The sequence below is a fragment of the Ursus arctos genome, unplaced genomic scaffold, assembly GCF_023065955.2.
Source record: "Ursus arctos isolate Adak ecotype North America unplaced genomic scaffold, UrsArc2.0 scaffold_4, whole genome shotgun sequence".
In the NCBI taxonomy this organism is placed as follows: Eukaryota; Metazoa; Chordata; class Mammalia; order Carnivora; family Ursidae; genus Ursus; species Ursus arctos.
The window spans coordinates 26,495,756-26,521,901 of NW_026623056.1; the positions used below are offsets into that span (position 1 = coordinate 26,495,756).

A 26,146-nucleotide genomic window follows, 5' to 3' on the forward strand; every position below is an offset into this window, starting at 1 on the left:
TAAAAAAAAAAACCTGTCACAAATGAAAATTTTATTTAAAAGACTTAATAGCACACTGGACTCAACAAAGTGAAGAATCCATGAACTTGAGCATAGGACAGACAAAGTTTCCAAGCTGAAATATAAGGGGCGGTGTGTAGAATTTGGGAAGAAAAAGCAGACCAGAGCATCCAAGATCCTATGGAACAGTATCAGTCTAATAAGGAGGAGACAGAATCTTTGAAGACATAATGACAATTTTCTAAAACTGATGAAAAATACCAACCCAAAGTCTATGAAGCTCAGCAAATGAGACCTACTTATAATAGCTTAGAGAACTTGTCCCTTGCAAACCTACAAGAAATACTAGAAGAAATTGTTCTGGTTAAGGAGAAATTATACCAGATCTGCAGAAGGAGATTAAGAATAACAGAAAGAGTATCTGGATAAATATAAAAGATACATTTTTAAATTAAAAAAAATAATTGTACATATTTTATAAGACTAATAGCTATTTAAAACAAAAATAATTGCCTTGTATACTAGGGTGTTACGACATGTCGAAGTAAAATGTAAGGGCACTAGAGCACAAACTGACAGGGAAAATGGAATTATACTAGTGTTTCTTATAGTTTGTGAAGTGATATAAAATTATTTGAAAGTGGACTGTGATATCTTCTATTTACATGTCATTTCTGGAGGAAGCCCTAAAATACTCCAAGGAGCTATAGTTTTAAAAATTCAATACAGGGAATAAAGTGAAATATAAAAAAAATACATGCAGCTTACAAACAAAGGCAGAAAAGGAGGGGGAAAAAGAGTAAGTAAAAAGCAATATGAAGATGTGAGATTGAGATCCAACTCTGTTAGTATCTGCATTGCATTTAACAGTCTTAATTAAGATGCAGAAATTATCAGCTTGGTTCAAAAAAAAAACCAAGACCCAAATATATACTCTTCACCAGAAATTCACTTTAAATATAAAGACTCATATGTTCTAAGTAAGAGTAGAAGAAAGTAAACTATATAAATAACATATGAAAGATGGTGTGACTACTCCTGTGAGGCAAAATAAACTTCAAGGCAAATAGTATTATTGATAAATTTTTATAATGATGAAAAACATTATTTCATCATGAAGACCTAACAGTGTTCAGTGTGCATGTGCCTAATAATTCTTTCAAAATACATGAAGCAAAAATTGCCAGAACTAAGGAAAGAAATGGAAAAATCCGCCATCAAATTGGAGATTTAAACACCTTCTTCCATAATTGATGAAATAAGTGTACAAAAGAAAAAAGAAATTTGTGTTCTTATCATTCATCATTTATAAAAATTAATTGAAATTGGATGATAGAACTAAATTTCTAGGAGAAAATAAATATACGAGAAAATCTTAGTGAACTTGAATTAGACTAAATTTCTTAAATGGACTAGGGGGCTAAGTCAGTTCAGTGGTGAAAAGAAAGTCCTTTGTAAACATTTATTTATTTTAGAGAGAGAGAAAGCACGAGCGGTTGAGGGCGGAGAAGAGAGAATGTCAAGCAGACTCCCAGCCAAGCACAGAGCCCACCGCGGGGCTCTATCTCACAACCCCCAGGTCATGACCTGAGCTGAAATCAGGAAAAGAAAATCTTTTTTAATAAATGATGCAAAACAACTAAATATCTATATGAAAAAAACATGAACTTCAACCCCATCTTAGTCCAGATATAAAAATTCTACGTGGCTTATAAATCTAAGTGTAAAGCCCAAACCATAATCCTCCGAGAAGAAAACATAGGAGGATATCTTTGCAACCCTGCAGTAGAGAACGGTCTCTTGGACAAGATACATAAAATACTAACCATAAAAAGGGTGCATTAAAAAACCAAATTGGCAAGCAACAGAGTAGGAAAAAATATTCTTACTGCTTGTATCTGACAAAAGACTTGTATCCAGAATACATAAACATCTCCCACAAATTAACAATAAAAAGATTGAGTAACCCAGTTTTTTAAATGAGCAGAAGAATTAAACAGATATTTCACAAGACAAGATATATGAATGGCTTATAAGCACATGAAGAGGTACTTAACATGAGACATCAGAGAGTGCAAAAAACACAGGAAATAAAGGGATTTGTAGGAATTTAGGTGGGAGTGATTTAACTTTTCTGTATCTTGATTGTGACAGTGTCTACACAACATATGCAGTTGTCAAAACTCTTAAGTGTAAACTAAAAAGATTAATTTATTGAAGGTAAATTATGCCTAAATAAAAGGAGATACAGGTGATCCTTGAACAACACAGGGTTGAACTGCATGCGTCTACTTATATGCAGATTTTTTTTTTTTGATAAATACAGTCCAGTGTGCTAAATGTATTTTCCTTATGCTTTTCTTTTTAGGATTTATTTATTTATTATTTGAGAGAGAGAGATAAAGCGCACGAGTGAGGGGAGGGGCAAAGGGAGAGGGAGACAGTCAGACTTCCCATTGAGCAGAGAGCTTGATGTGATGCGGGGTTCAACCTGAGCTGAAATCAAGAGTTCACTTAACCAACTGAGCCAGGTGCCCCCTGCCATGATTTTATTAATAACATTTTCTGCAGTTTATTGTAAGAATAAAGTATATAATACATATACAGTTGGTAAGACTTCTAGTAAAGAGTAGGCTATTGCTAGTTAAGATTTTGGAGAGTCAAAAGTTATATGTGGATTTTTAACTGTGGGGTCCAGCATATATCCCGTATCTCACCCAGTTGAATGGCTAAAGAAAAAAAATTGATGACAAACATTGGTGAGGTTGTGGAGTACTGGTAGCTCTCGTTCATTACTGTTGGGTGTATTGTACAATCACTACAAGAATTTTGGGGGAAGTTTTTGAGAAATTAAACATACAGCTAACCTTATCACCCAGATTTTACCCAAGAAATCATGTCTACAGAAACAGTTAACAGAAATGTTCATAACAGCCTTGTTAATAATAATTTAGATCTGGAAATGACTCAAGTGTCTATCAATAGTAAAATAGCTAAGTAAGTTGGAGTACATTTATACAGTATAATGCTACTCACCAATAAAAAGTGATAAACTACTGAAACACAACAACATATCATATTAACATGTGATAAAGAATATCACATTGAGTAAAAACACCACAAAAACATGTACAGTAAGATTCCAGTTACATGGTAATCATGAGTACACAATAATTTCTATTGAGAGAAGTCAGAGAGTGGTAGCTGGTGGTTGTCTGATTATAAAGAGGTACAATGAAAATTTCTGAGTTGGATGATGGAAAAGGTATATATCTTGTTTGGAATTGTGGTTTCATGGTTGTATACAGTTGTTGAAAATTCTTTCAACTGAACTGTTTCAAATTTTTACATTTTACTCCTTTTAATTTTATACTGTAATTTAAATTTTTTAAATAAGTTACAGTATGATAAGGACAAATTGGTGGAATGAGTTTGTTAAAAATAAATGTTAGACAAATTAGCTAGTTGTTTAGGGGAATAAAATTAGCTTAGAGCCTCACTTCACACTTTGTGTCAAAATAAATTTTCAGTTGGCTTAGAGTTAGGTGCAAAAAATTCAAAGCAAAAATAGGTGTTATTTTAAATTGTCCATGTGGGACAACTTTATATGGGTCACTGACATATTGCTAGGGTATGTTAGACTGACCAACACAAACTTGTTCACCCAGAACTTTCCCAGTTCTAGCACTGAAAGCCCCATGTCTGGAAGTGCCTTTAGTCTTGATTTTAAAACTGAAAATCCCAGGCAGTTCAGGCTACTTGCTCACCCTAATGTGAGTGTAAGTTACATACAGCCTTATGTTAGGGTGTATGCATTAATAGCCTTAAAATATTTATGCTTACTCATCTTCTCTAGGGAAACACCCTGAGAGCAATAGGAAAGACCGCAGGAGGAAAACATGAAAAAAGATATTCAAAACTAAAATAAAAGCCTGTTAGTTAGGAACAAAGTACCTCCTTAGACAAGTTTTCAATTCAGTATGACTTGGTTAGGATCTAAAATTCTGTATTTCTAACAAGTTTTCATGAGATACTGATGTTGCTGCTCTAGGGACCAAACTTTGTAAACTACTGTTCTAAAGACCATCCTTTTTATTGACGTTCTTAATGATAACCCGCATCACTGAGAAAAGTATAAGTAAGTTATTTGGGAAAGCATGGAAATAAATCATAGGTTTTATAAAATATTGTTTTTGATACATTTAATTTTGTGGAAGAAAGAAGCTTTTGAAATCAAGATTCATTACATATATAGAACGCTGTAGTTTTCCATTTGGTATAAATTAGGTATTACTCTTATTCCAGTTATGAGAAGTATGGTGTAGAATACAATTGACAATTTATATTTGCTAAAAATTTAGACTCATAGAATCTTAGAATCACAAGTGACCCAAAAGATTTCAGTGAAAATTCTCTCCCCTATAAAGAAAGTGAGAAAAGTGGCCAGAATTGTCAGAATGAAGTTCTTCAGAACTCTGGAATTTAACCAAAGGCTTGCAGCAATTCAGGAAGTTTATTCAGAAAAAAAAAAAAAATGCCAAATCTTCGTAAGAGTGAGCTTTTGGAGTTTTAACTTGCTTAAGTCCCATCCTCTTTTCTCCAGCATCTCATTAGCCTTGAGAAATAGTCCACATTTATAATGAAAACCAGTAACCTCACAGCCAGTAGAGAACAAGAAAGTAAAACTTTCAGATCCTCTTTCCCAGAGAATTGTCATAATCTGATCTGTCTGATGGTTCTTTAAAAACCCATTTGCAAAGCTCTCTGTTTTGACCTGAATCAGAGCTCCACCAGTGCAAAAGCCTTTTCCCTGGGGTATTTGTTCAAAACAATTATAGGCACATTGTGGCTGCCTGCGACATTGGATAATAGTTGGAGCAAACAGGAGATTAATCAAAAGCTTAAAAGGACAAACTAGGGAATGAGCTCTCCATTAAGGCCTTTGAAAAACTCTGACATATTCCTTGGAATCTAGGAATTTATGTTCTGGACACTGTGCATGCTCAGGAAAGACCTGAAAAGGTCCTAAACTCTCACATCTGACTGACCATGAGGCTCTGGGTGGACAGAAAGTGACAATTAAGGCAGAGTTATCAATTGCCTAGCTGTGTTTTGAAGGCATTACCCAACATGCATACAGAGCCTTTCAGCAAAGAATCAGGCATTAAACAAAATCTCTTTCCAGTCATTAACTGGCCACTTAGCTAACCAGGCAGAGACTTCATTGGCAAACACACAAAAAAATACAGATTTCATAGAAATTTCACCAAAACCAGAAAAGCCACCAAAACAACTATCATAAGCAGCAACAATAACACACCCAGGGCAGGGGACATATCTGATTTCCAGAGTTGCTACATTATATTAAGTGTCTGGTTTTCCACAAAAAAATCATGACACCTGCGGAAAAACAAGAAAATATGGCCTGTACACTGGGGGAAAAAAGCAATCAATAGAAACTGTCCCTAAGGAAGCAGAACATTGGATTTACTAAACCAAGACATTAAATCAGATATTTTAAATACGTTCAAAGAGCTAAATAATGAAAAGAAAAATAAAGGAACAGTATCTCAGCAAGTAGAGACTACCAATAAAGAGATTTGTATTATAAAAAAGAACCAAATAGAAACTCTGGAGTTGAAAAATACAATAACTGAAAAGCAGAAGTGCTCTAGACAAACTCAAAAACAGCTATGAGCTAGCAGAAGAAAAAATCAGCAGACTTAAAGATGCATCTCTTGAGATTATCCAGATGAAGAACAGGAAAAAAAATTAAAGAATGAAGAAAAATTAAGAGCCTCAAAGACTTGTGGAATATCATCAAGTTTACAGCATATACATAATGAAGTCACAGAATGACAGGAGAGCTAGGAAGCGGCAAAGATTATTTGAGTAAATAATGACCGAAAACTTTCAAAATGTGATGAAAAACATTGTATACATCTGAGAAGCTTGGTGATGAACTCCAAGTAGAATAAACTTGAAGAGATCTAATACCATGGACATATCATAATCAAACTGTCAGAAGACAAATAATGAATGTTGATAGTAGAGAGAAATGATTCATTACATACAGGGGATCTTCAATAAGATTAACAGCTGATTTCTCATCAAAAACCATGGAAGCCAGAAGACAGTAGGATGACATACTCAAAGTCCTGAAAGAAAAAAGTTATTAACCAAGGATTCTATATCCAGGAGCAAAACTGCCCTTCAGAAACAACAAATCAAGACGTTCCCAAGTAAACAAGAGCCGAGGAAGTTAATCTCTAGTAGATCTGTCCTACAAGAAATACTAAAGGGAATCCTTTAGACTGAAATAAAAAGGACAGTAGACAGTAGCCTAAATCCATATGAAGAAATAAAGAGTGTTGTTAAAGGTAACTACATAGATAAATGTAATACAGTCTAGGTGTATTTTTTGTTTGTAACTTCTTTTTTCTCCTGTCTGATTCAAAAGACGACTGAATAAAGGAATAATTTAAATCTGTGCTTATGGGCACATATTTTATAAAGACATAATTTATGTGACAATAGTATCACAAGGCAAGTAGAGGGCACAGAGTTATATAGGAGCAGAGTTTTATATACCAATGAAATTAAGATGGTATTAATCCAAAGTAGAACATTATTTAGTTATAATCCAGAGAAACCACTAAGATAAATAACTGAAAATATATATAATAAGCAAGGCAGTTAAAGTGGTATACTAGAAATTATGTTTAACAAAAGAAGGTAGAAATGGAGGAATAAAGGAACAAAAGATATCAGACATGAAGAAAATAAATAGCAAAATAGATGATACAAATCTTTTTCAATAACTACATTTAATGTAAATGAATTAAACACTCCAATTAAAAGACAGATATTGACAGGATAGATTTTAAAAAAACAGAATCTGGGGGGCACCTGGGGGTCTCAGTCAGTTGAGTGTCTGACTCTTGGTTTTGGCTCAGGTCACAGTCTCAGGATCGTGAGATCGAACCCTGTGTCAGGCTCCACGCTCACTGGGGAGTCTGCTTGAGGTTCTCTACCTCTGCCACTACCCCTAACCCCCTTGCACATGCGTGCACGTGCTATGCCTCTCTCTCAAATCTTTAAAAAAAACAGAATCCAACTATATGCTGTCTATGACGGACACATTTTAGATGCAAAGACAGTGGTTTACTTTTCAACAAAGATTAAAACTAAAAGGTTGGAAAGGATATACTATGCAGGCAGTAATCAGGAAACACCTGGAGTGACTATACTAATATCATACAAAGAAAACTAAAATAAAAATTGTTACTAAAGACAAAGTACATTTTATAATGTATATGCTCTATAGATTACATGCAATGTAGTACATAATGTATATATCATTGTTGATGAATTTCTAGAAAGACATAAATTATTGAAACTGACTCTGTATAGACCTATAACAACTAGGGAGACTGAATTGAAGAAACATTTCACAGAGGTAAGACCCCAGGACCAGACGGTTTCACAGGTACGGTTTACCAAACATTTAAAGAATTAAAACCAGTCATTCACAAACTTCCCAAAAAAGGAATAGGCATGAACACCACTTTCCAACTCATTCTAGGGGGACAATATTGTTCTTTTATCAAACCAGACAAAGACATAATAGAAAGAGAAAACAAACCAACATTCCTTACACCCTTATAGATGTAAAAATCCTCAACAAATTGCAAACTGGAGGCAGAAGGATAAAAAAATATTATATACCAGCATAAGAAAAGGACTATACACCATAACCAAGTGGAATTTATCCAAGAAATGAATAGTTGGTTCAGCATTAGAAAACCAAAGTAAGCACTGTATTAATAAAGGACATAAATGACACAGTCATCTCAATAGACACAGAAAAGGCACTTCTCGAAACCAACAGCACCACATCGTTCCCTCTGAGATCATAAACAAGACATGAGTGTCTACTCTTGTCACTTATATTCAACATTTTACTGAAGTTTCTAAACAGGGCAGTTAGGCAAGGAAAAAAAAATAAAAGGCTTCCAGCTTTAAAACAATGAAGGAAAACTACCTCCATTTGCACATGTCATGATCTCTTATATACAGACAATCGTAGAAAATCCAGCAAAAAAGCTATTGGAATTAATAAACAAGTTCAGTAAGTTTGCAGGACAGAAAAATCACTGTACAAGAAACAGCTTTATTTCTATATACCAACATTGAACTACCTGAAAGTGAAATTAAGAAGGGGTGCCTGGGTGGCTCAGTCGATTGAGCATCCAACTCTTGATTTCGGCTCAGGTCATGATCTCAGGGTCCTGGGATCAAGTGTCACTTCGGGCTCCCTGCTCAGCAGGGAGTCTGCTTTGAAGATTCTTATTCTCTCCCTCTGCCCTTCCCCCCTTACACTTTCCCCCCCGCCCACCTCCCCACCTCTTTCCCTTTCCCCCCTTAAATTAAATAAGTCTTTAAAAAAAGAGAAAGAAAACAGTTTCACTTACAAGAGTAAAATAATTAGGAATAAAATTAACAGTGTAGATAAAATGTGGAATATCTATACAGTAGAAAATTATTCAGCCATAGTAAGTAATGGGACACTGATAAATGCTGCAACAAAGATGAACCATGAAAGCATGCTAAGTGAAAGAAGCTGGACACAAATGGCCACATATCATAGTATCCCATTTATTTAAAATGTACAGAATAGATAAATCCATGGAGTCAGAAAGTAGATTAGTAGTTGCCAAGAGCTAAGGGAGAGGGGGGATGGCTGCTAATGGGTAGTGGGATTCTTTTTGAAGTGATGAAAATGTTTGGGATTAGACCATAGTGATAATTACACATCCTTTTGAAAGTACTAAGAACCACTGAATTATACACTTTAAAAGTGTGGGTTTTATGTAAATTATATATATATATAATTATATAATTATATATATATATAATTATATAATTATATATATATATATATAAATCAGTTTTTTAAGTGATAGTGTAAAAAAAAAGGTGACCTTAAGGCTGAGACAAATATGTGTCTCCGTGCAAGGATTTCTTTTTAAATTATCCTTGATAATGTATCTTCTGTTAAAATGGTGATATTTTAGAAAGTTTTTATAATTTGTAGTCTTGTTAACAAATTATTCTTTTTTGAATCTATACTAGATGTTTTCAGATCTTTTCTGTAGCAAAAAGATTTGGTGCTCAGGAATAATTTGTTAAAAATTATAATCTTTTCAGGACACTTGGGTGGCTCCAGTTGGTTAACCATCAGACTCTTGATTTTGGCTCAGGTCATGATCTCAGTGTCGTGGGGTTGAGCCCCGTGTTGGGCTCTGCACTCAGAGTCTGCTTTTTCCCCTCCCTCTGCCCCTCCTCCTGCTTGCTCGCTCTCTCTCTCTCAGAGAAATTAAGAAGGAAGATCTTAAAAAAGAACTATAATCTTTCCTGCAATTATCTATGAAATTTTATCTTCCTTTATATTTCTTCCCTAATTTGTTTTTCAGGGAATTAGAAATTCTACTTTATGCTTTATAATTCTACTTTATGCTTCTATAATTCTACTTTATACATTGGGGTTGAGTTTTTTTTAAAGCCTTCAGCTAGAAATAATCTCTAATAAAAGCACATTACATTGTGTTACATTTCTTTAAAGTTTCTCGTATCTTGATTTTCATCAAGAACTATAGGTATTTACCCAAAGAATACAAAAATACTAATTCAAAGGGATACATGTACCCCAATATTTATAGCAGCATTATCTGCAATAGCCAAATATGGAAACAACCCAAATGTCCATCAACTGATGAATGGATAAAGATGTGGTGTATAATATATTTATTTATTTATTTACACACACACACACACACACACACGCACGCACGCACATGCACTGGAATATTACTCGGCCATAAAAAAAAAAGAGTGAAATCTTACCATTTGCAACTACAAAGATGGAGCTAGAGAGTATTATGCTAAGCAAAGTAAATCAGTCAGAGAAAAACAAATACCATATGATTTCACTAATATTATGAGGAATTTTAGAAACAAAACATGAGCAGAGGGAAAAAGAGGCAAACCACAAAGCACTCTTAACTATAGAGAATAAACTGATGGTTACGGGGTGAGGGGGGGTAAATAGGTGATGGGTATTAAGGAGTGCACTTGTTGTGATGAACACTGGATATTGTAGGGAAGTGTTGGAGACATTAAGTTGTACACCTGAAACTAACATTACGCTGTATGTTAACTAACTGGAATTTAAATAAAAGCTTCTTTTAAAAAAGTGTGTTTGATTTAACTTAGCTGCATGATGACATCCTTTATAGATAATATCAAATAACAGGTCTTTACATGGTTAAAATGTTCTTTTATATAAATTTTATAATCCCAAGAATTTCTGGGCTCGTAGTCATTTTTTTCCAAAATTGGTATATGATCTTTAACAGGTTTGAGATTTGATGTCGACAAAACACACTTTCATATAAAAATTGCTTGACAGTTCTTCCTTTCCAAAAATATTTGATCAAGATTTCAAGCATTACTGTAGTCTATTCACTGCTGATTTTTAAGGGAAAAAAACAACTAAAGTATTTAAAGCTATTACCATTAAAATACTAATGCTCCCATGAATGTCCATTTAAGTTTTGCTAATAGTGGAAAAGGTAGTGTCTTAAGGTAGTGTGCTTGCAGTATATACTAGGTATTGGCAGCCTTTCAGAAATAAGAATTAAGTTGCTTACTTTCAAGTGGAATTTATCACCTCAGTAATTACTTCACCCAAGGGAGGGCCCTGTCTTCAAAACACGTCCCCTTGTTCATTTGATAACATTTACTCTAGTTAAATGTCAGTCTCTGAAATCTGAGCTGTTTTAATACTTTTAAATACTTGCCTTCCTGTTACTCCACAAGAACGGAAGCTTAGTTTGGGGAAGAGAATTGGAACTGAAACGAGGAATAGGAGTGAAAGTATGGTAGAAGATGAAAGGATGCTACATACAAAATGAATGTCCTTCCCATTGCTTGATTTGCTACTGAAATAAGCTGTACAAAATGATGGCATTTGTTCATATTTCAAGTTACCACATTAAGGTGTGTTTCCCAAGAGATCGGTAGACAACTTCCGGAAAACCTGGAAGAAAATGTTTTGGTTTTGCTCACTCGATGTTAAGCAAAGTATTCTTAGTGGATAAAATTGCTTTCATTGATATTAATATTTTGTTTTACTGTATGATATACTTTAGTAAATTGGAACAAGAAGATATTTTAGTGATAAAGTTATTGCATGTAATTTTTTTTTCTGTGCCTACTCAAAGAACAGGCTATTGTGGTTTCTAATCAGTGTGAATAATTTCTTTCAAATTTAAGATTCAATTTGATTTACAGGTAAACAGTGTTGACCTCAGAACTGCCAGCCATGAGCAAGCAGCAGCCGCTTTGAAAAATGCTGGCCAAGCTGTCACAATTGTTGCACAGTATCGGCCTGAAGGTAATAAAATTCCTACTGTCTGTGTTTATTGTTTCACTTTTTAAGAATTCTTCTTCTTAATACTAAACAGTATTAAGCTTTCCAAGCTTAACATTTTTATGTTTTGATCTCTTTTATTAATCTAGTATTTGTTTAGTCTGAACCTAATTCACAACCCAGGTCAAAGTGTGTTCAGTAGGATATAGGAATTCGTTTGAGTATTTCACTGTTATTTGGATTAATTTTTAAGTGTTTATTTTTTTTAAATCTATCCTCTAACCAAACACATACCTTTACTAACTCAGTGATCCCAAAGGATCATAAAAACCATATGCAATGACAGTAGCATTGCCAAAGAAAATTAGGTCGTCCCAATTTTTTCTGACTTTTTAATTAGATTATGTTTGTTAATATCAAGATTTAAGATAACGTTTATTATATAGCCTTTGTTGCTGTTTAAAATAAAGAGAAAAAAAACACAAGTTTGGTATGTAATTTCTAGATAGTGACGTTTCATGGACATGACCTAAGTTCCTAGGGGAAGAAGGTGATAATGGAAAATTCAAGGTCATTCCATATTTAAACATACGTAAAACTCTAGTGGTGTACATCAACATAACCACTTCTCCAATAAAGCCTCAGTGGAATTTAAAAAGCTTAATACCCAGAAGAATACACAGCATACAGGCTCGTGTTCATAAACAAGGTGAAGAAGGAAAGAATGATGTGACTAAAGGAGTCAGTGAAACAATTTCTAATTTAGCAACTGTTAAATTTATTATTTTTTTTTCTTAGATTGGAATTTATTTTTGAAACAGAACCTAATAAATTTTTTTTAGGTAATCAAAACAGCATGTAGGGCTTTCCATGCTATTTCATAATATGTACAGTTGTAAACCTCAGCATTTTATTTTAGGTCCATTAACTGAACAGATGTAAATCCATTTGAATAATGGATAAATTCCAAATAAATTCACATTAGCCAAATAGAGACTAATATATGAAATCAGAATGCCAGTTTGTTAATTCAGTGAGAAACAAAACCTCCAGTGGGGCCACGCATGCTTTTATCTTCTAGCCAACACATTCTTGCCCTATAAGTATACTATATGGAAGCCAACTTATCAATATTTACTAAGATATGGCTTTTTAGTATTATAGAAGGGTTCTCATTTATTTACGTGCATAAGGAATATAGACTATTTAGGTATGATTAAAGGTAAGTCAATATCTGACCTCCCCCAGAAAATACATAAAAGCAATGGAAAATAAAACATACATGCACTTCTGCCAGCAGAACTCCACCTCACATTAAGCAAAGCTAAGATGACAGATGGCTTGCTTATGCAGCTTGAGATCTGGCAGAAGCCACACAGAAAGAGGGAAGAGTAAAAACATGGAATGTTGAGAATTCTCAGTGGTGGCAGAACTTAGAATATGACAGAAAATTACTCATTCTAAAGGTGAGGAGCTTCTTTTTGAGGTATAAAAACATCATCCTTTTGGTTTTGGCAAGCATCATGGGAATTGGAGTGAACACGCTGAAACAGAAGCCATCCTTGATGTGATTTGATTTAGAGAAGTGGAGTAGTAGTATTTGGGTAAAGGAATCTGTCTTGATAGCATCAGATAATGTGACAGTCCTTTGGTTTCAAAGGCCATGAAGATACTGTGCTTCCATCCCTCCTGCACCCCTTAACTTTCTGGTTCAGCCAAATAGCTGGTCCAGCAAAATCCAACTCATTCAATAATAAGTAGTTAAAAAGTAACTGTCCTAGCATTCATACAAAGATAATAGTAAGAAGTGGAAACTGCAAAGCTTAGCAACAGGTACTTCACACACACACACACACACACACACACACACACACACACAAAACATTGGCATAGATCAGATGAAAATTTGATCTTAATATTTTCAACAACTAGTGCATTCATTTCTTTGAAAGACCACTAAATAGAAGTGTAAGAACTGTATGGAAAAAAACAGCTTCATAACCAAGAGATTGATTTTGAGATAGCAGAACCCAGGAAAGAAAAAAGAAAAGCAGTTTCTTAAATTGAACACAAAGACAAAGAGATACTGCAGAAAAATCAATAGAGGTTAGAGGATACAAGAGGAAAAATAAAATGAAACAAGGAGAATTTTAAGATCGAGAGAAAATATTAGCAATGGAAGACTGGCAAGTATGTATATGCAATATATACATAATTAGACTTTCTAAAAAAATTTTTTTTAAGAGGAGAATGTTTGAAATTACACATTGAAGAAAATTTTACTGAATTAAAAAGAAGTGAATCTTTCTATTGAAAGGACACAAAATGATAGGAAATTGACTCAGAATCATCAAAATTCAGACATATTCTAGTTAATGTTTGCCAAGAAGGAATCTTCTGAGACACAGGTAAAAATATTGAGTTACGTTTAATAAGGAGTTAAAAATTGATTAATGGAAGAACTGCTCTAATGCTTGGTAAGCATAGACCAGAACAAGGATAGTTAACTTTATCATTTTTTATATTTAGCAGCTTTTAACTAAGCCTAATTTCCATCTGTATGCCCTAGATATACTTGCCCCTGATGGTTGGTAAGGATAGGCTACTGTTTTCCTAGGATGGGCCGTATTGAATGGGCCCAAGAATCTTCCTTTCAGATTGTCTTTTTCTGTGCTTGTACTGTTTTTCTTCTCTTTTGTTCTTTTTTGAGATTTCCATACTTCTGTAAGAACCTTTCTGATTGATACTTTTTCTTTACTTGTATTCAAAATTACTGTTCTCTTTATCCAGAGGAATTTACATTCTGCTTTGATTATTCAAGCAGCTACTATTTAGTAGGTGTTTCTGTTTCCAGGTTAGACCCTTATGTTGATGCTCTTACTAGATGTATTTTTTTTCCAAACATCTCCTGAGTATCAGACTTACTGTGTATCTTATGTGATGTCACTAGCTGTATTTCTCCGTAGTGTTTGCAATTGAGCATTCCTAAAACAATTATTTTACTATTTCAGTACATGGTACCTGCATTGATTCTTAAGGCAGGAGCCTCAGAGTCATCCTTGCCCTCCCTCCGCTTTCTCAACCTCTGTGTCAACAGATACTTCCCTAACCAAAGCCACCCTCATCTGTTACCTAACCTATTCTAATAGCGTCTGACAAGTCTCCTTATTTCTTTTCTTGGTTTTCTCCAGTCCATTCTCTGTTCATCAAGCAAAGTGATCTTTTTAAATACAATGATTGCATTGTGTCATTTCCCATTTAAAACATTTTTCATTAAACTCTGCATAAAATCTAAACCCTTTCATAGGACCTGCAAGAAAGGCCCTATGTGATTGAGCACAGCACAACACATGTGATCACTGCATGCCCTCTTCTCCTTCCTTTGCTCCTTAGGCTGTAACCATACAGGTCTTCTTTCAGACCCTTTATTGCATCATAAAGTAGTCTAATTCTCTGATCATTTCTGTACTTTCTTAGAGTGTTCTTTTTCCTTGTTCTTCATATGGCTGGCTCTTTCTCATGATTCCATTTCTGATAGCGCTGTGGTATTTTTTCTTTATAACATTTAACACAGTTTATAATTAGATGTTCATTTAGGTGCCTGTTTGGTTATTATTTATTTAAACCTTGCTCTAGAGCCTTATGAAATACATACAGATGATGAGTTGGCTCAGATAACAAAGCTAGTAATAGCCAGGATTCAGTCCCCGATCTGTTATCTTCAAAATCTAGATACCTTTCACTGGGAATATTTTAAATGAGTGCTTAGTCTGGCAATGTTGATGTTTACTGTATTCTTTTACCATAGCTATGATACTGTTGCCTAATAAAAACATGGTAAGTACCAATAGAGCACAGAAGAGAGCCTTTGCCTTAGGAATTCAAAAGAAAGTACTTCATGTTGCCTGGCATGAGGAAAAAAAACACCTTAGAGTAGGATTGGGGCTTAACTGGCAACCTAAAGAATGGATAGGATTTAGATGGGCAGAGAGAAGAAATGATGTCATAGGTTGGAAAAAAAAAAAAAAAGACCAAAAATAGGAGAGTTAAAATTTAAAAGCAAGTTTTGGATACTTTGAAAACACCTGTCTTCCTTGCTGTATTGCTACGTACGTTGTTTATAAGGCAATGATGCTGTAGTTCTATGTTTCATTTTAATATTAATAATGTATTTTTAACAAATATATTTTTGTTATACAGCATTTTTTTTTAAATATATTCCACATCATTAGTGTGTAACTGCTATGAGGGCCAAGGATATAAGTTGAAGGCTCAGGTTTTCTTTCTCAGTGAACTGGCCATTTTAAGAAGTATAAAAGGAGTCACCTGACACTCTGCTAATCAGTCATCTCTCTGCAGTTAGTATCTTCACTTTACTAATGATGAACCCCTTGGGATTCTCTGCTTCACTGATAATCTGACATACATGTATTCATACAAACAGACAAAGAGCAAAGAGGTAAGCTTTTGGTAGGAGTAAATTTTTATCTTTAGGATAAAAGGATCTATAACTCTAATCAAACACAGGCACTGGAATTACTATGCTAGTTTTTTACTCCATTCAGAAGTTAAAAATTTGTCAAATAGTTCCTGATCTGTGTAGTTCAAGAGCTTCCTATGGGTTGGGTAATAGAATACAATAGAAAAATTGTGTGCCGGATATGGTACTAACCATGTTACATTTATTAACTCTTTTAATTCCCATAAAACCTATAAGATAGGCACTGTTATCTCATTTTACATTACAGGTGAGTAAACAAAGGCACAAAAAGTTTAAGTAATTTGCCAGTTAATACAGCTATTAAGTGGTTAAGATTTCTTCTAGCCTCTTTGTAGAGGAGGAAAAACTTTCTCTCTAACCTTTTAGTTTCACTTGCTGGGGACTGCAACTTAAACTGACAAAAGACAGATTCACATGAGAAAAGGTTTATTTTTATATGCGTATGAGGAGCCAGCAAAAGAAGTCGGGCTCATTAATTCCTTATATACCTAACTTAGTAAGGAAACAAGAGTTGAAAGAAAAACCTTCTGTGGGAAAAACAAATAGATGTCTTTAGGAAAAACAAATGGGTTTTTAGGAGAAAGTTTGTAATAATGTTGTCTAAGACTACTAAGAGTAGTCTTTCCTTCTCAAAGTCATAATATGCCCCAGGAGAGGGTATTTATGATAGCCTCATTAATTTTTGGTCAGATAAGGGACACTCTGGGAAGGCTTTTTTCCTGCATTTGTTGAATCTCCAGTGTCTTCAGTTTAAAATAATCCTTTTAGGGGCACCTGGGTGGCACAGTCGTTAAGCGTCTGCCTTCGGTTCAGGGCGTGATCCCGGTGTTATGGGATGGAGCCCCACATCAGGCTCCTCAGCTATGAGCCTGCTTCTTCCTCTCCCACTCCCCCTGCTTGTGTTCCCTCTCTCGCTGGCTGTCTCTCTCTGTCAAAAAATTAAATAAAATCTTAAAAAAAAAAAATCCTTTTAACAACTCTGGGTTCCAAGTGGGTCCCTACACCCTGGAAAGCCCTAACCTCAGATATTTTATCTCATTGTTCCTCAAGTACACTTTATGAGCTTTCAGACCTGAAATCTAAATTTTTGGTTGAGGGGCGCCTGGGTGGCTCAGTCGTTAAGCGTCTGCCTTCAGCTCAGGGCGTGATCCCAGGGTCCAGGGATCAAGCCCCACATCAGGCTCCCTGCTGGGAGCCTGCTTCTTCCTCTCCCACTCCCCCTGCTTGTGTTCCCTCTCTCGCTGGCTGTCTACCTCTCTGTCAAATACATAAATAAAATCTTTAAATTTTTGGTTGAAAAATACTGATTATATTGCAGTGATACTATAAAAGAAAAAGAGATAAAAGAAAAAGAATTAAACTTAACACGAAACTTACTTTCTCTTTCCCATTGGTTGTCTTAAAGTTGTGATTTTTTTTCCACAAGAAAAAAAAATTCCTTGAAGTTGATATTATTATTCCTAATTTTTAAGTGACTAAACTGAAATCTAGAAAAGTGAGAGGTTTGATCAGAGCCACTTGTCTGAATTCCAAAGCTTTAATTTAAATCTTAGCTACAGAGGTAGAGTTTTAACCCCAGTCTCCTCATTTTATTTCCGTTCTCTATTCTGGTAACAACCAAAGAAAGGAGAAGTACAAACCAAATGGAGACGTTGTATTGGACCAGTGGCATTTCTTTGTAAACAAGCATTTGTCATCTCTTCAGTGATTTTCTGTAGCTGATTCCTAATTAAATTTTGTTTTAGTCTCTTACTTTCCTTCCTGTATCTTTCTACCCTTTCCTGCTACCTAACCAGCCTACCTTCTTACTCAGAACATTTCCCTTTTTCTCCTCTAAACCAGTCTTAACTATTCTCTGAGAGTTATTGCTCTCAGATGTTAAGTTCTACATTTAACTAATATATTTCATTATAGAGTACAAATGAGTTTTATTCTTCGTAGTTGGGATTGCAAGTTTAAAGAAATTGGGGGAGATATAATTTATCCCCACTCTCTTCCCCTAATTTCTTCCATCTTTTCACTTCTAGCAGGGTCAAAACGAAGATTAGAAGTTGAAAAGGGGAATAAAATGCAGAAAATCAGCTGTTAAACATTATATCTCCTCTTACAAGCATACACATATCATTTAACTTAATGGCCGGCAGTTCAGAGACTCCCTAAATATATTTCATGACAAGTGTGAAAATTTCTGAAATGCTGAATGGAGAAAACTTTCTGTATAGTAACATTTCCGTTTTCTCCCAGTGTAGCTTTCCTGTAATGAGTTGTGATATGATTTCCAGGAGAGGGGTATAAATGACTTAACTGAAAAAAGAAATTAAACTCTCCCCCCAGAATAAAACGTGAGAAAATGTATACAGGATGGATATACAGTGGAAATTGATAGAGCTAAAAGTATAAACTGATTGGAACAGACAGGAAAGAGAGGAATCTTAGCTATGTAAATGAAATGGGGGTTTAAAGGAAAAGTAAATTTGAGGAAAGTGTTGGAAGTATGTTCTGAACAGACAGATGGTTAGGAGGAATTGTTAATATTAAGTAAAGACCATAAATATGAAAATCTGAATAGAGTCAGCACTGTAAATGCACAAATTTAAGAAATTAACAGGAATTGACTTTGCTCTCCAGTATCTTAAATGTTGAATATCTGAGACTTTAACTGCTTCTTGTAGTGACTTAGTTACTTCTTAGGAGAGAGTATTGTTTACTGTAAAAAATAATGTAAAAAAAATACATGTTCTTTGTACAGAAGGTTTTTAAATTTCTGAAATATAGAATGTTTTACGTCACTAGGGCTTTCATTAATTCAACTGGCAAAATCACTGAAAACTAATAATGCTACATGAAATATAATGAACATTTCATTAAAAGCATCACAGAGCTGTTAAGGCAGTAAGGAAGCACAGACATTGCTTTTGTATAAGAGCTGTGGTATAATGGCTTACAAGAGCCAAATTGTTGAAGTTTAAGGAATTTTATGAAGTAGTTGTTAAACACAGTCATTATTAAAAATAAAATTATGGGGCACCTGGCAGGCTCAGTCAGGAGAGCCCATGACTCTTGATCTCGGAGTTGTAAGTTCAAGCCCCACATTGGCTGTAGAGATTACTTAAAAAGTAAAATCTTGAAAATGAATGAATGAACAAATAAATGTACAAGTAAGATTTTTTAAAAATTAAAATATTAAAAACAAAAGTAATAAATATTGAAAACTCATCACTTCCTAATAATTTTCTGAAACAACCATTAAAATAATGGATTGATAGAGCAGTGGGACAAATAGAAAATTAAAAATAAGATAGTAGATTTAAAGTTGAATTGCCCAGAACTAAAAACTTGGATAGCAAAACCAAAATTTATTAACAGCTCATTAACAGAACTAGATGAAAAGGTATCCCATGAACCCCAAAATACAAGCAAGTATAAACAAGTTATCAACAGCTATGAGACCCTGTAATACAAGCATCTGTACAAGGGGAAGCAGTACAAGAAGCCCAAAAGCCAATCAGTACTCACTAGAAAATGCAGTGGCCAATTTGAGAACAGCACCTACAACTGTAAGGGTTTTTGCACAATTTACATTTTAAGTGCTGGGATCTACAGTCAGGTATGAGGGAGATGGAACAGTCTGGGCCCTCTGGCACATTTATCCAGTGATAGCTCCATTTCAGTTCAAACCCCCCCACCAAGAGGAACACTGAGAATAAAATCCAAATTGAGCAGGATAGGGATAATAGGGCCAAAGGAAATAGAAGGTACGGATGAGTAGGGGGAAAGTACACCACCAGGAAATCTCACGGTGTATGCGATCATATCTTTGAATATTTGTCAGAAACAACAAAAGAGGGAGCTCCAGAGCTGTGAAGATAGAAAAGCTATCCTAACCCAAAATAGTCTTATCTAAAAGTTCAGGAAAACTGGGGCACCTGGGTGGCTCAGTCAGTTAAGCGTCTGCCTTCAGCTCAGGTCATGATCTCAGGGTCCTGGGATTGAGTCCCATGTTGGGCTCCCTGCTCAGTGGGGAGTCTGCTTCTCCCTCTCCCCCCGCCCCTGCTGCTTGTGTGTGTGCTCACTCACTTGCTTTCTCTCAAAATCTTTAAAAAGAAAAGTTCAGGAAAACTAATTCCTCATAAAAATGAACAACAGAAAAGGATCAGTATTGAATCCAATGGAAATCTGTTTGAAAAATGAAAATAAGGATCAGAATAACATCTCCATAATGAAAGTATGCCAGAAAAACATGCCCATGAAATAAATGAAAAGTATAACCTTAATATTTCAAAATAAGTTAAAGAATAATTATGGAGTATATGAAAGAACAACATAAATGAGTTGATAAAACTTAGAAAATAATTAGAAATAAAGAAAAATTTTATTTCAAAAATTAAGTTTAACAAAGAGGAGAGTTTGAGCAGAGTGAGGAGGTAACACATGGGACTGGTTAGAGTTCAGTCAAGGAAGTGAGTTGTAGTAGAGTCAGAAGACTCCTTACATACAGAGAGGTTGATCCAATGAATACATATATGCTAAAAGTAATGTTATCTATAATTTTCATTTTTAGAGAAGTGCTAAATATGGAAAGGGAGAAACCAAAATATAAACCCTATAATATTAGATTAGAATTGGAGAAATTGGTATAAACATAAGGTATTCAATTTATATAAACAAATATAGTTATAAATGTGTTTTTTATATATAATATGTGTGTGTATACATGAAAGCAAGGAAACGCTCAAGGGATGATGGAGACATGTCAAAAGGACAGAATATCCAGTTTGAAAGGGTTCCCACTGGCTAAATTGAGAACAATTTGACCTAAATTGAGCAACAATTTGAGGTTATACTGCACTGAGTAAATTCGGAAATCATGAGTCTTAACTAATAAAAATTTTTGAATTAGTTGGACGTTTGATGAGAATGGAGAAGTGTATATTATTTCAATAACTTATTATTTGCAAAGGGAAAAAGTAATTTTACAGTAGAGAAACCTGGCAGATACAGCCTTCATCAAGTGCTGAAAGCTAATAACATTAGTAATGAGACAAATCAGAATTGTAAACTACCTGCTAGGGTGCAATGGAGAGAACATAACATCTTCTCCTTGATATTCCTGACAAATTTGCATAACCAGAATCTAATCATGTGGAAACATCAGACAAACCTAAAGTAATCTTCAACAGTATCAAGATTACAAAGTCAAGGGAAGACTGAGGAACTGTTGTGACTGAAAGAAACTAAAAGATCTGACAACTAAGTGCATATATGATCAGATGTGACAACTCGTCATTTCAGACTAGATCCTTTTGCTATATAGGGCATTACTGGGGAAACTTCAGTGGAGTGTGAGCATTAGATAGTACTAATGTATTGATATGACTTTTTTATTTTGATGGTTTTGTTGTTATATAAGAAAATATCGTTATTTATAGGAAATACATACCGAAGTATTCAAGGGTGATGAGACATCAAGATAGCAAGTTACTGTCAAATGGCTCAGGAAAAACAATTTGTGATTGCTTCAATCTTTAGAAAATATATTAATAAAAGAAGAGAATAAAAAAGGATTTGAGAATGACAAAGTAGACAAAGAATATTCAACATGTGGGCGTTTCATAGGAAAAAAACAAAACAATGCATATAAAACAAATACGGTGTATAAACAAAAGAACTCTCCCAAAATTAAAAAAAAATATCAAGCTACATATCAAAAAGACATTCTATTTACCTAAGGTGATAACCAGCACTGAGAAATATTCTCATAAAATTATTGGGATTAAAAGAAAAATACACACACCCTGCCCTTCAACCCCCAGGAAGCCCCTCAGCCTCTCTGCTCTTCCTTCTCTGCCCGGCTCCTTTCTCCTGGAATCCCCGCCCTCCCAGGACTGCTCTGTCCTGTTCCATCTGTCAGGACAGCATTGAAATCGAAAACAAACTGAGAACAAACCAAAAGTTGTATGGCAGTTTTTACTTTCTGTCACTCATTTTTAACTTCAAAATAAATAATAAAATCTAAAAATAAAAACAAATACAATTATAAGAACATATTATGAGCAACAATGTACCAACAAATTAGACAATCTGGAAGAAATGGATGCATTCCTTGAAACATATAAACTACCAAAACTGAACCAGGAAGAAATAGAAAGCCTGAACAGACCCATAACCAGCAAGGAAATTGAAGCAGTAATCAAAACTCTCCCAACAAACAAGAGCCCAGGGCCAGATGGCTTCCCAGAGGAATTCTACCAAACATTTAAAGAAGAATTAATACCTATTCTTCTGAAACTGTTCCAAAAAATAGAAATGGAAGGAAAACTTCCAAACTCATTTTATGAGGCCAGCATTACCTTGATCCCAAAACCAGACAAAGAGGAGAATTACAGACCAATATACCTGATGAACATGGATGCAAAAATTCTCACCAAAATACTACCTAATAGGATCCATCAGTACATTAAAAGGATTATTCACCACGACCAAGTGGGATTTACTCCTGGGCTGCAAGGTTGGTTCAGCATCTGCAAATCAGTGTGATACACTACATTAATAAAAGAAAGAACAAGAACCATATGATACTCTAAATAGATGCAGAAAAAGCATTTGACAAAGTAGAGCATCCTTTGATTAAAACCCTTCACAGTGTAGGGATAGAGGGTACATACCTCAATATCATAAAAGCCATCTATGAAAAACACACAGCAAATATCATTCTCAATGGGGAAAAACTGAGAGCTAAGGTCAGGAACATGGCAGGGATGTCCACTATCACCGCTGCTGTTCAACATGGTACTAGAAGCCCTAGTTCTATACACCAACAACAAGGCAGAAGAAAGAGAAATTAAGGAGTCGATCCCATTTACAGTTGCACCCAAAACCTAGGAATTTATTCCTAGCTACCTAGGAATAAATCTAACCAAAGAGGCAAAGAATGTGTACTCAGAAAACTATAGAATACTCATGACATATTGTAGAAGACACAAAGAAATGGAAAAATGTTCCATACTCGTGGATTGGAAGAACAAATATTGTGAAAATGTGTATGCTACCTAGAGCAATCTACACATTTAATGCAATCCCTATCAAAACACCATTAACTTTTTTCACAGAAATGGAACAAATAATCCTAAAATTTTTATGGAACCAGAAAAGACCCTAAATAGCCAGAGGAATGTTGAAAAAGAAAAACAAAGCTGGTGGCATCTCAGTTCCAGACTTCAAGCTCTATTACAAAGCTGTAATCATCAAGACAGTATGGTACTGGCACAAAAACAGACACAGATCAATGGAACAGAATAGAGAGTCCAGAAATGGCCCCTCAACTCTATGGTCAGCTGATTTTCGACAAAGCAGGAAAGAATGTCCAGTGGAAAAATGTCTCTTCAACAAATAAATGGTGATGGGAAAATTGGACAACCACATGCAGAAGAATGAAACTGGACCATTTCCTTATACCACACACAAAAATAGACTCAAAATGGATGAAGGACCTAAATGTGAGACAGGAATCCATCAAAATCCTTGAGGAGAACACAGGCAGCAACCTCTTCGACCTCAGCCTCAGCAACTTCTTCCTAGACATATTGCCAAAGGCAAGGGAAGCAAGGGCAAAAGTGAACTATTGGGACTTCATCAAGATAAAAAGCTTTTGCACAGCAAAGCAAACAGTCAACAAAACCAGAAGACAACCTACAGAATGGGAGAAGATATTTGCAAATGACATATCAGATAAAGGGCTAGTATCCAAAATCTGTGAAGAGCTTATCAAACTCAACACCCAAAGAACAAATAATGCAGTCAAGAAATGGGCAAAAGACATGAACAGACATTTCTGCAAAGAAGACATCCAAATGGCCAACGGACACATGAAAAAGTGCTCCACATCACTCGGCATCAGGGAAATACAAATCAAAACCACAAGGAGGGGCGCCTGGGTAGCGCAGTCGTTAAGCGTCTGCCTTCGGCTCAGGGCGTGATCCCGGCTTTCCGGGATCAAGTCCCACATCAGGCTCCTCCGCTAGGAGCCTGCGTCTTCCTCTCCCACTCCCCTGCTGTGTTCCCTCTCTCGCTGGCTGTCTCTCTGTCACATAAATAAATAAAATCTTTAAAAAAAAAAAAAAAAAAACCACAAGGAGATACCACCTCACACCAGTCAGAATGGCTAAAATTAACAAGTCAGGAAACAACAGATGTTGGCAAGGATGCATGGAAAGGGGAACCCTCCTACACTGTTGGTGGGAATGCAAGCTGGTGCAGCCACTGTGGAAAACAGTATGGAAGTTCCTTAAAAAGTTGAAAATAGAAGTACCCTGTGAACCAGCAATTGCACTACTGGGTATGTACCCCAAAGATATAAATGTAGTGAACCAAAGGGGCACGTGCACCCCAATGTTCATAGCAACAATGTCCACAATAGCCAAACTGGAAAGAGCCTAGATGTCCATCGACAGATGAATGGATAAAGAAAAAAAAAATATATATATATATATATATATACACACACACACACACACACACACACATTGGAATATTATGCAGCCATCACAAAGTGAAATCTTGCCATTTGCAACGATATGGATGGAAGTAGAGGGTATTATGCTAAGCGAAATAACTCAATCAGAGAAAGACAGTTATCGTATGATCTCACTGATATGTGGAATTTGAGAAACAAGGCAGAGGATCGTAGGGAAAGAGATGAAGAAATGAAACCAGACAAAACCAGAGAAGGGGACAAACCATAAGATACTCTTAATCTCAGGAAACAAACTGAGGGTTGCTGGAGTGGAGGGGGGTGTAGGAGGGATGGGATGGCTGGGTGATGGACATTGAGGAAGGTATGTGCTATGGTGAGTGCTGTGAATTGAGTAAGACTGATGAATCAAAGATCTATACCCCTGAAACAGTACCTTATTGTTAAATTTTAAAAAGTAAAGAAAAAAATTCAGTGGAATTCCAGACCCCCCCCCCCAAATGCCCTTTAAAGGAAAGGAAATGAGGTAGTCATTAGAATTTCATCAGCAGTGGCTCATAGGAAACAGTGGAGTCAGCATACTCAAAGAATCAAAGAAAGAAACTGAATCAAATAGACTTTCACATATAAAGGCTGCAGTCAAATGTATAAACAACAGAATGATATTCAGGTCACTCTCTGAGAAAAAAGAACAAACTTCAGACACCCAAAATGATGGGAGAGATACTGATCTAAGGACTAGTTCTAGCAATTAATTAAGATAGTTGTAAGGAGGAGAGTATATAATATGAAAAGACTGTATGCTCTGACAATTTGGATAAAGTACAATGATCAGAAAATGGGAGAAATTTGAAGATGCTATGAAAATAGCATAAGCTTTCCAATTGCTTTAAAGTTTTTAACTGGATATAAAAGGATAATCTTTCAGTGCAGCTCTGTGGAGATCACTCATGGTGAAGGGGGCAAAACCCAAACAAAAGATTACCACTAGAACAAAAGAATAAGCCTTCCTAATTTTATATGTATATATTTATCTTTGAAAGTATATAAAATTTATTTATATTTTATTAAATATTTATGAATATTTTATGAAATCCTAATGTTGGTGTTTGAAATTAATACATTTATAAATATATTTATAAAATATAAACTTAATTTTATATATAAATGTCTACATATTTATATAATTCCTTGTTTTAGGAATTTAATATGTATTTTTAAACTTAGGAGGGCTTGTCCTTTTGTTCGTGTGTGTGTAAACAGAATAGATTGCACAGCGAGAGTGTGTTCTGGTTACTGTTGTTTCATAACTACTCCAAAGTTTAATGGATTAAAACAGTTAACTTATGAATTCTGTAGATTAGGAATTCGGTCATGATTTTGTCTGGATGGTCTTTGTGGCATAGGCTGAGGTCACTTAATGGGTTTCAGCTGGTGGATGAGGGTCCAAATGGCTTTACTCCCCTTGTCTCATGCCTTGGTGATACTGGCTGAAAGTTTGGGCTCAGAACACCATCATGGGACCTCTGCAGCATGGTGCTTTGAGGGTTATCAGACTTCTTCATGGTATCTGATTTCCCCCAGAACAAGCATCCCTAAAGAAACAGGTAGAAGTTTCATGGCCTCTTCTAATCTAACTTTGAAAGTCACATATAATCATTTCTACCATGTTCGTTTGCGTGTGAGTCATAAGGCCAGCCAAAATTCAAGGAGAGGGTGATTAGACTCCACCCTCTTGATG

The 26,146-nt window shown here is 35.2% G+C and overlaps 1 protein-coding gene across 12 annotated transcripts in view; it reads left to right on the forward strand.

The window, feature by feature from the left end:
* The window catches only part of DLG1 (discs large MAGUK scaffold protein 1), a 257,844-nt gene that overhangs the window by 185,164 nt on the left and 46,534 nt on the right, over positions 1–26,146 (forward strand). For all 12 annotated transcript variants that reach the window (XM_026496015.4, XM_057306847.1, XM_048214738.2 and 9 more), the window contains one exon: positions 11,356–11,458. In XM_026496015.4, coding sequence (XP_026351800.2) covers positions 11,356–11,458 — 103 coding nt within the window. The remainder of the gene's footprint in view (positions 1–11,355; positions 11,459–26,146) is intronic.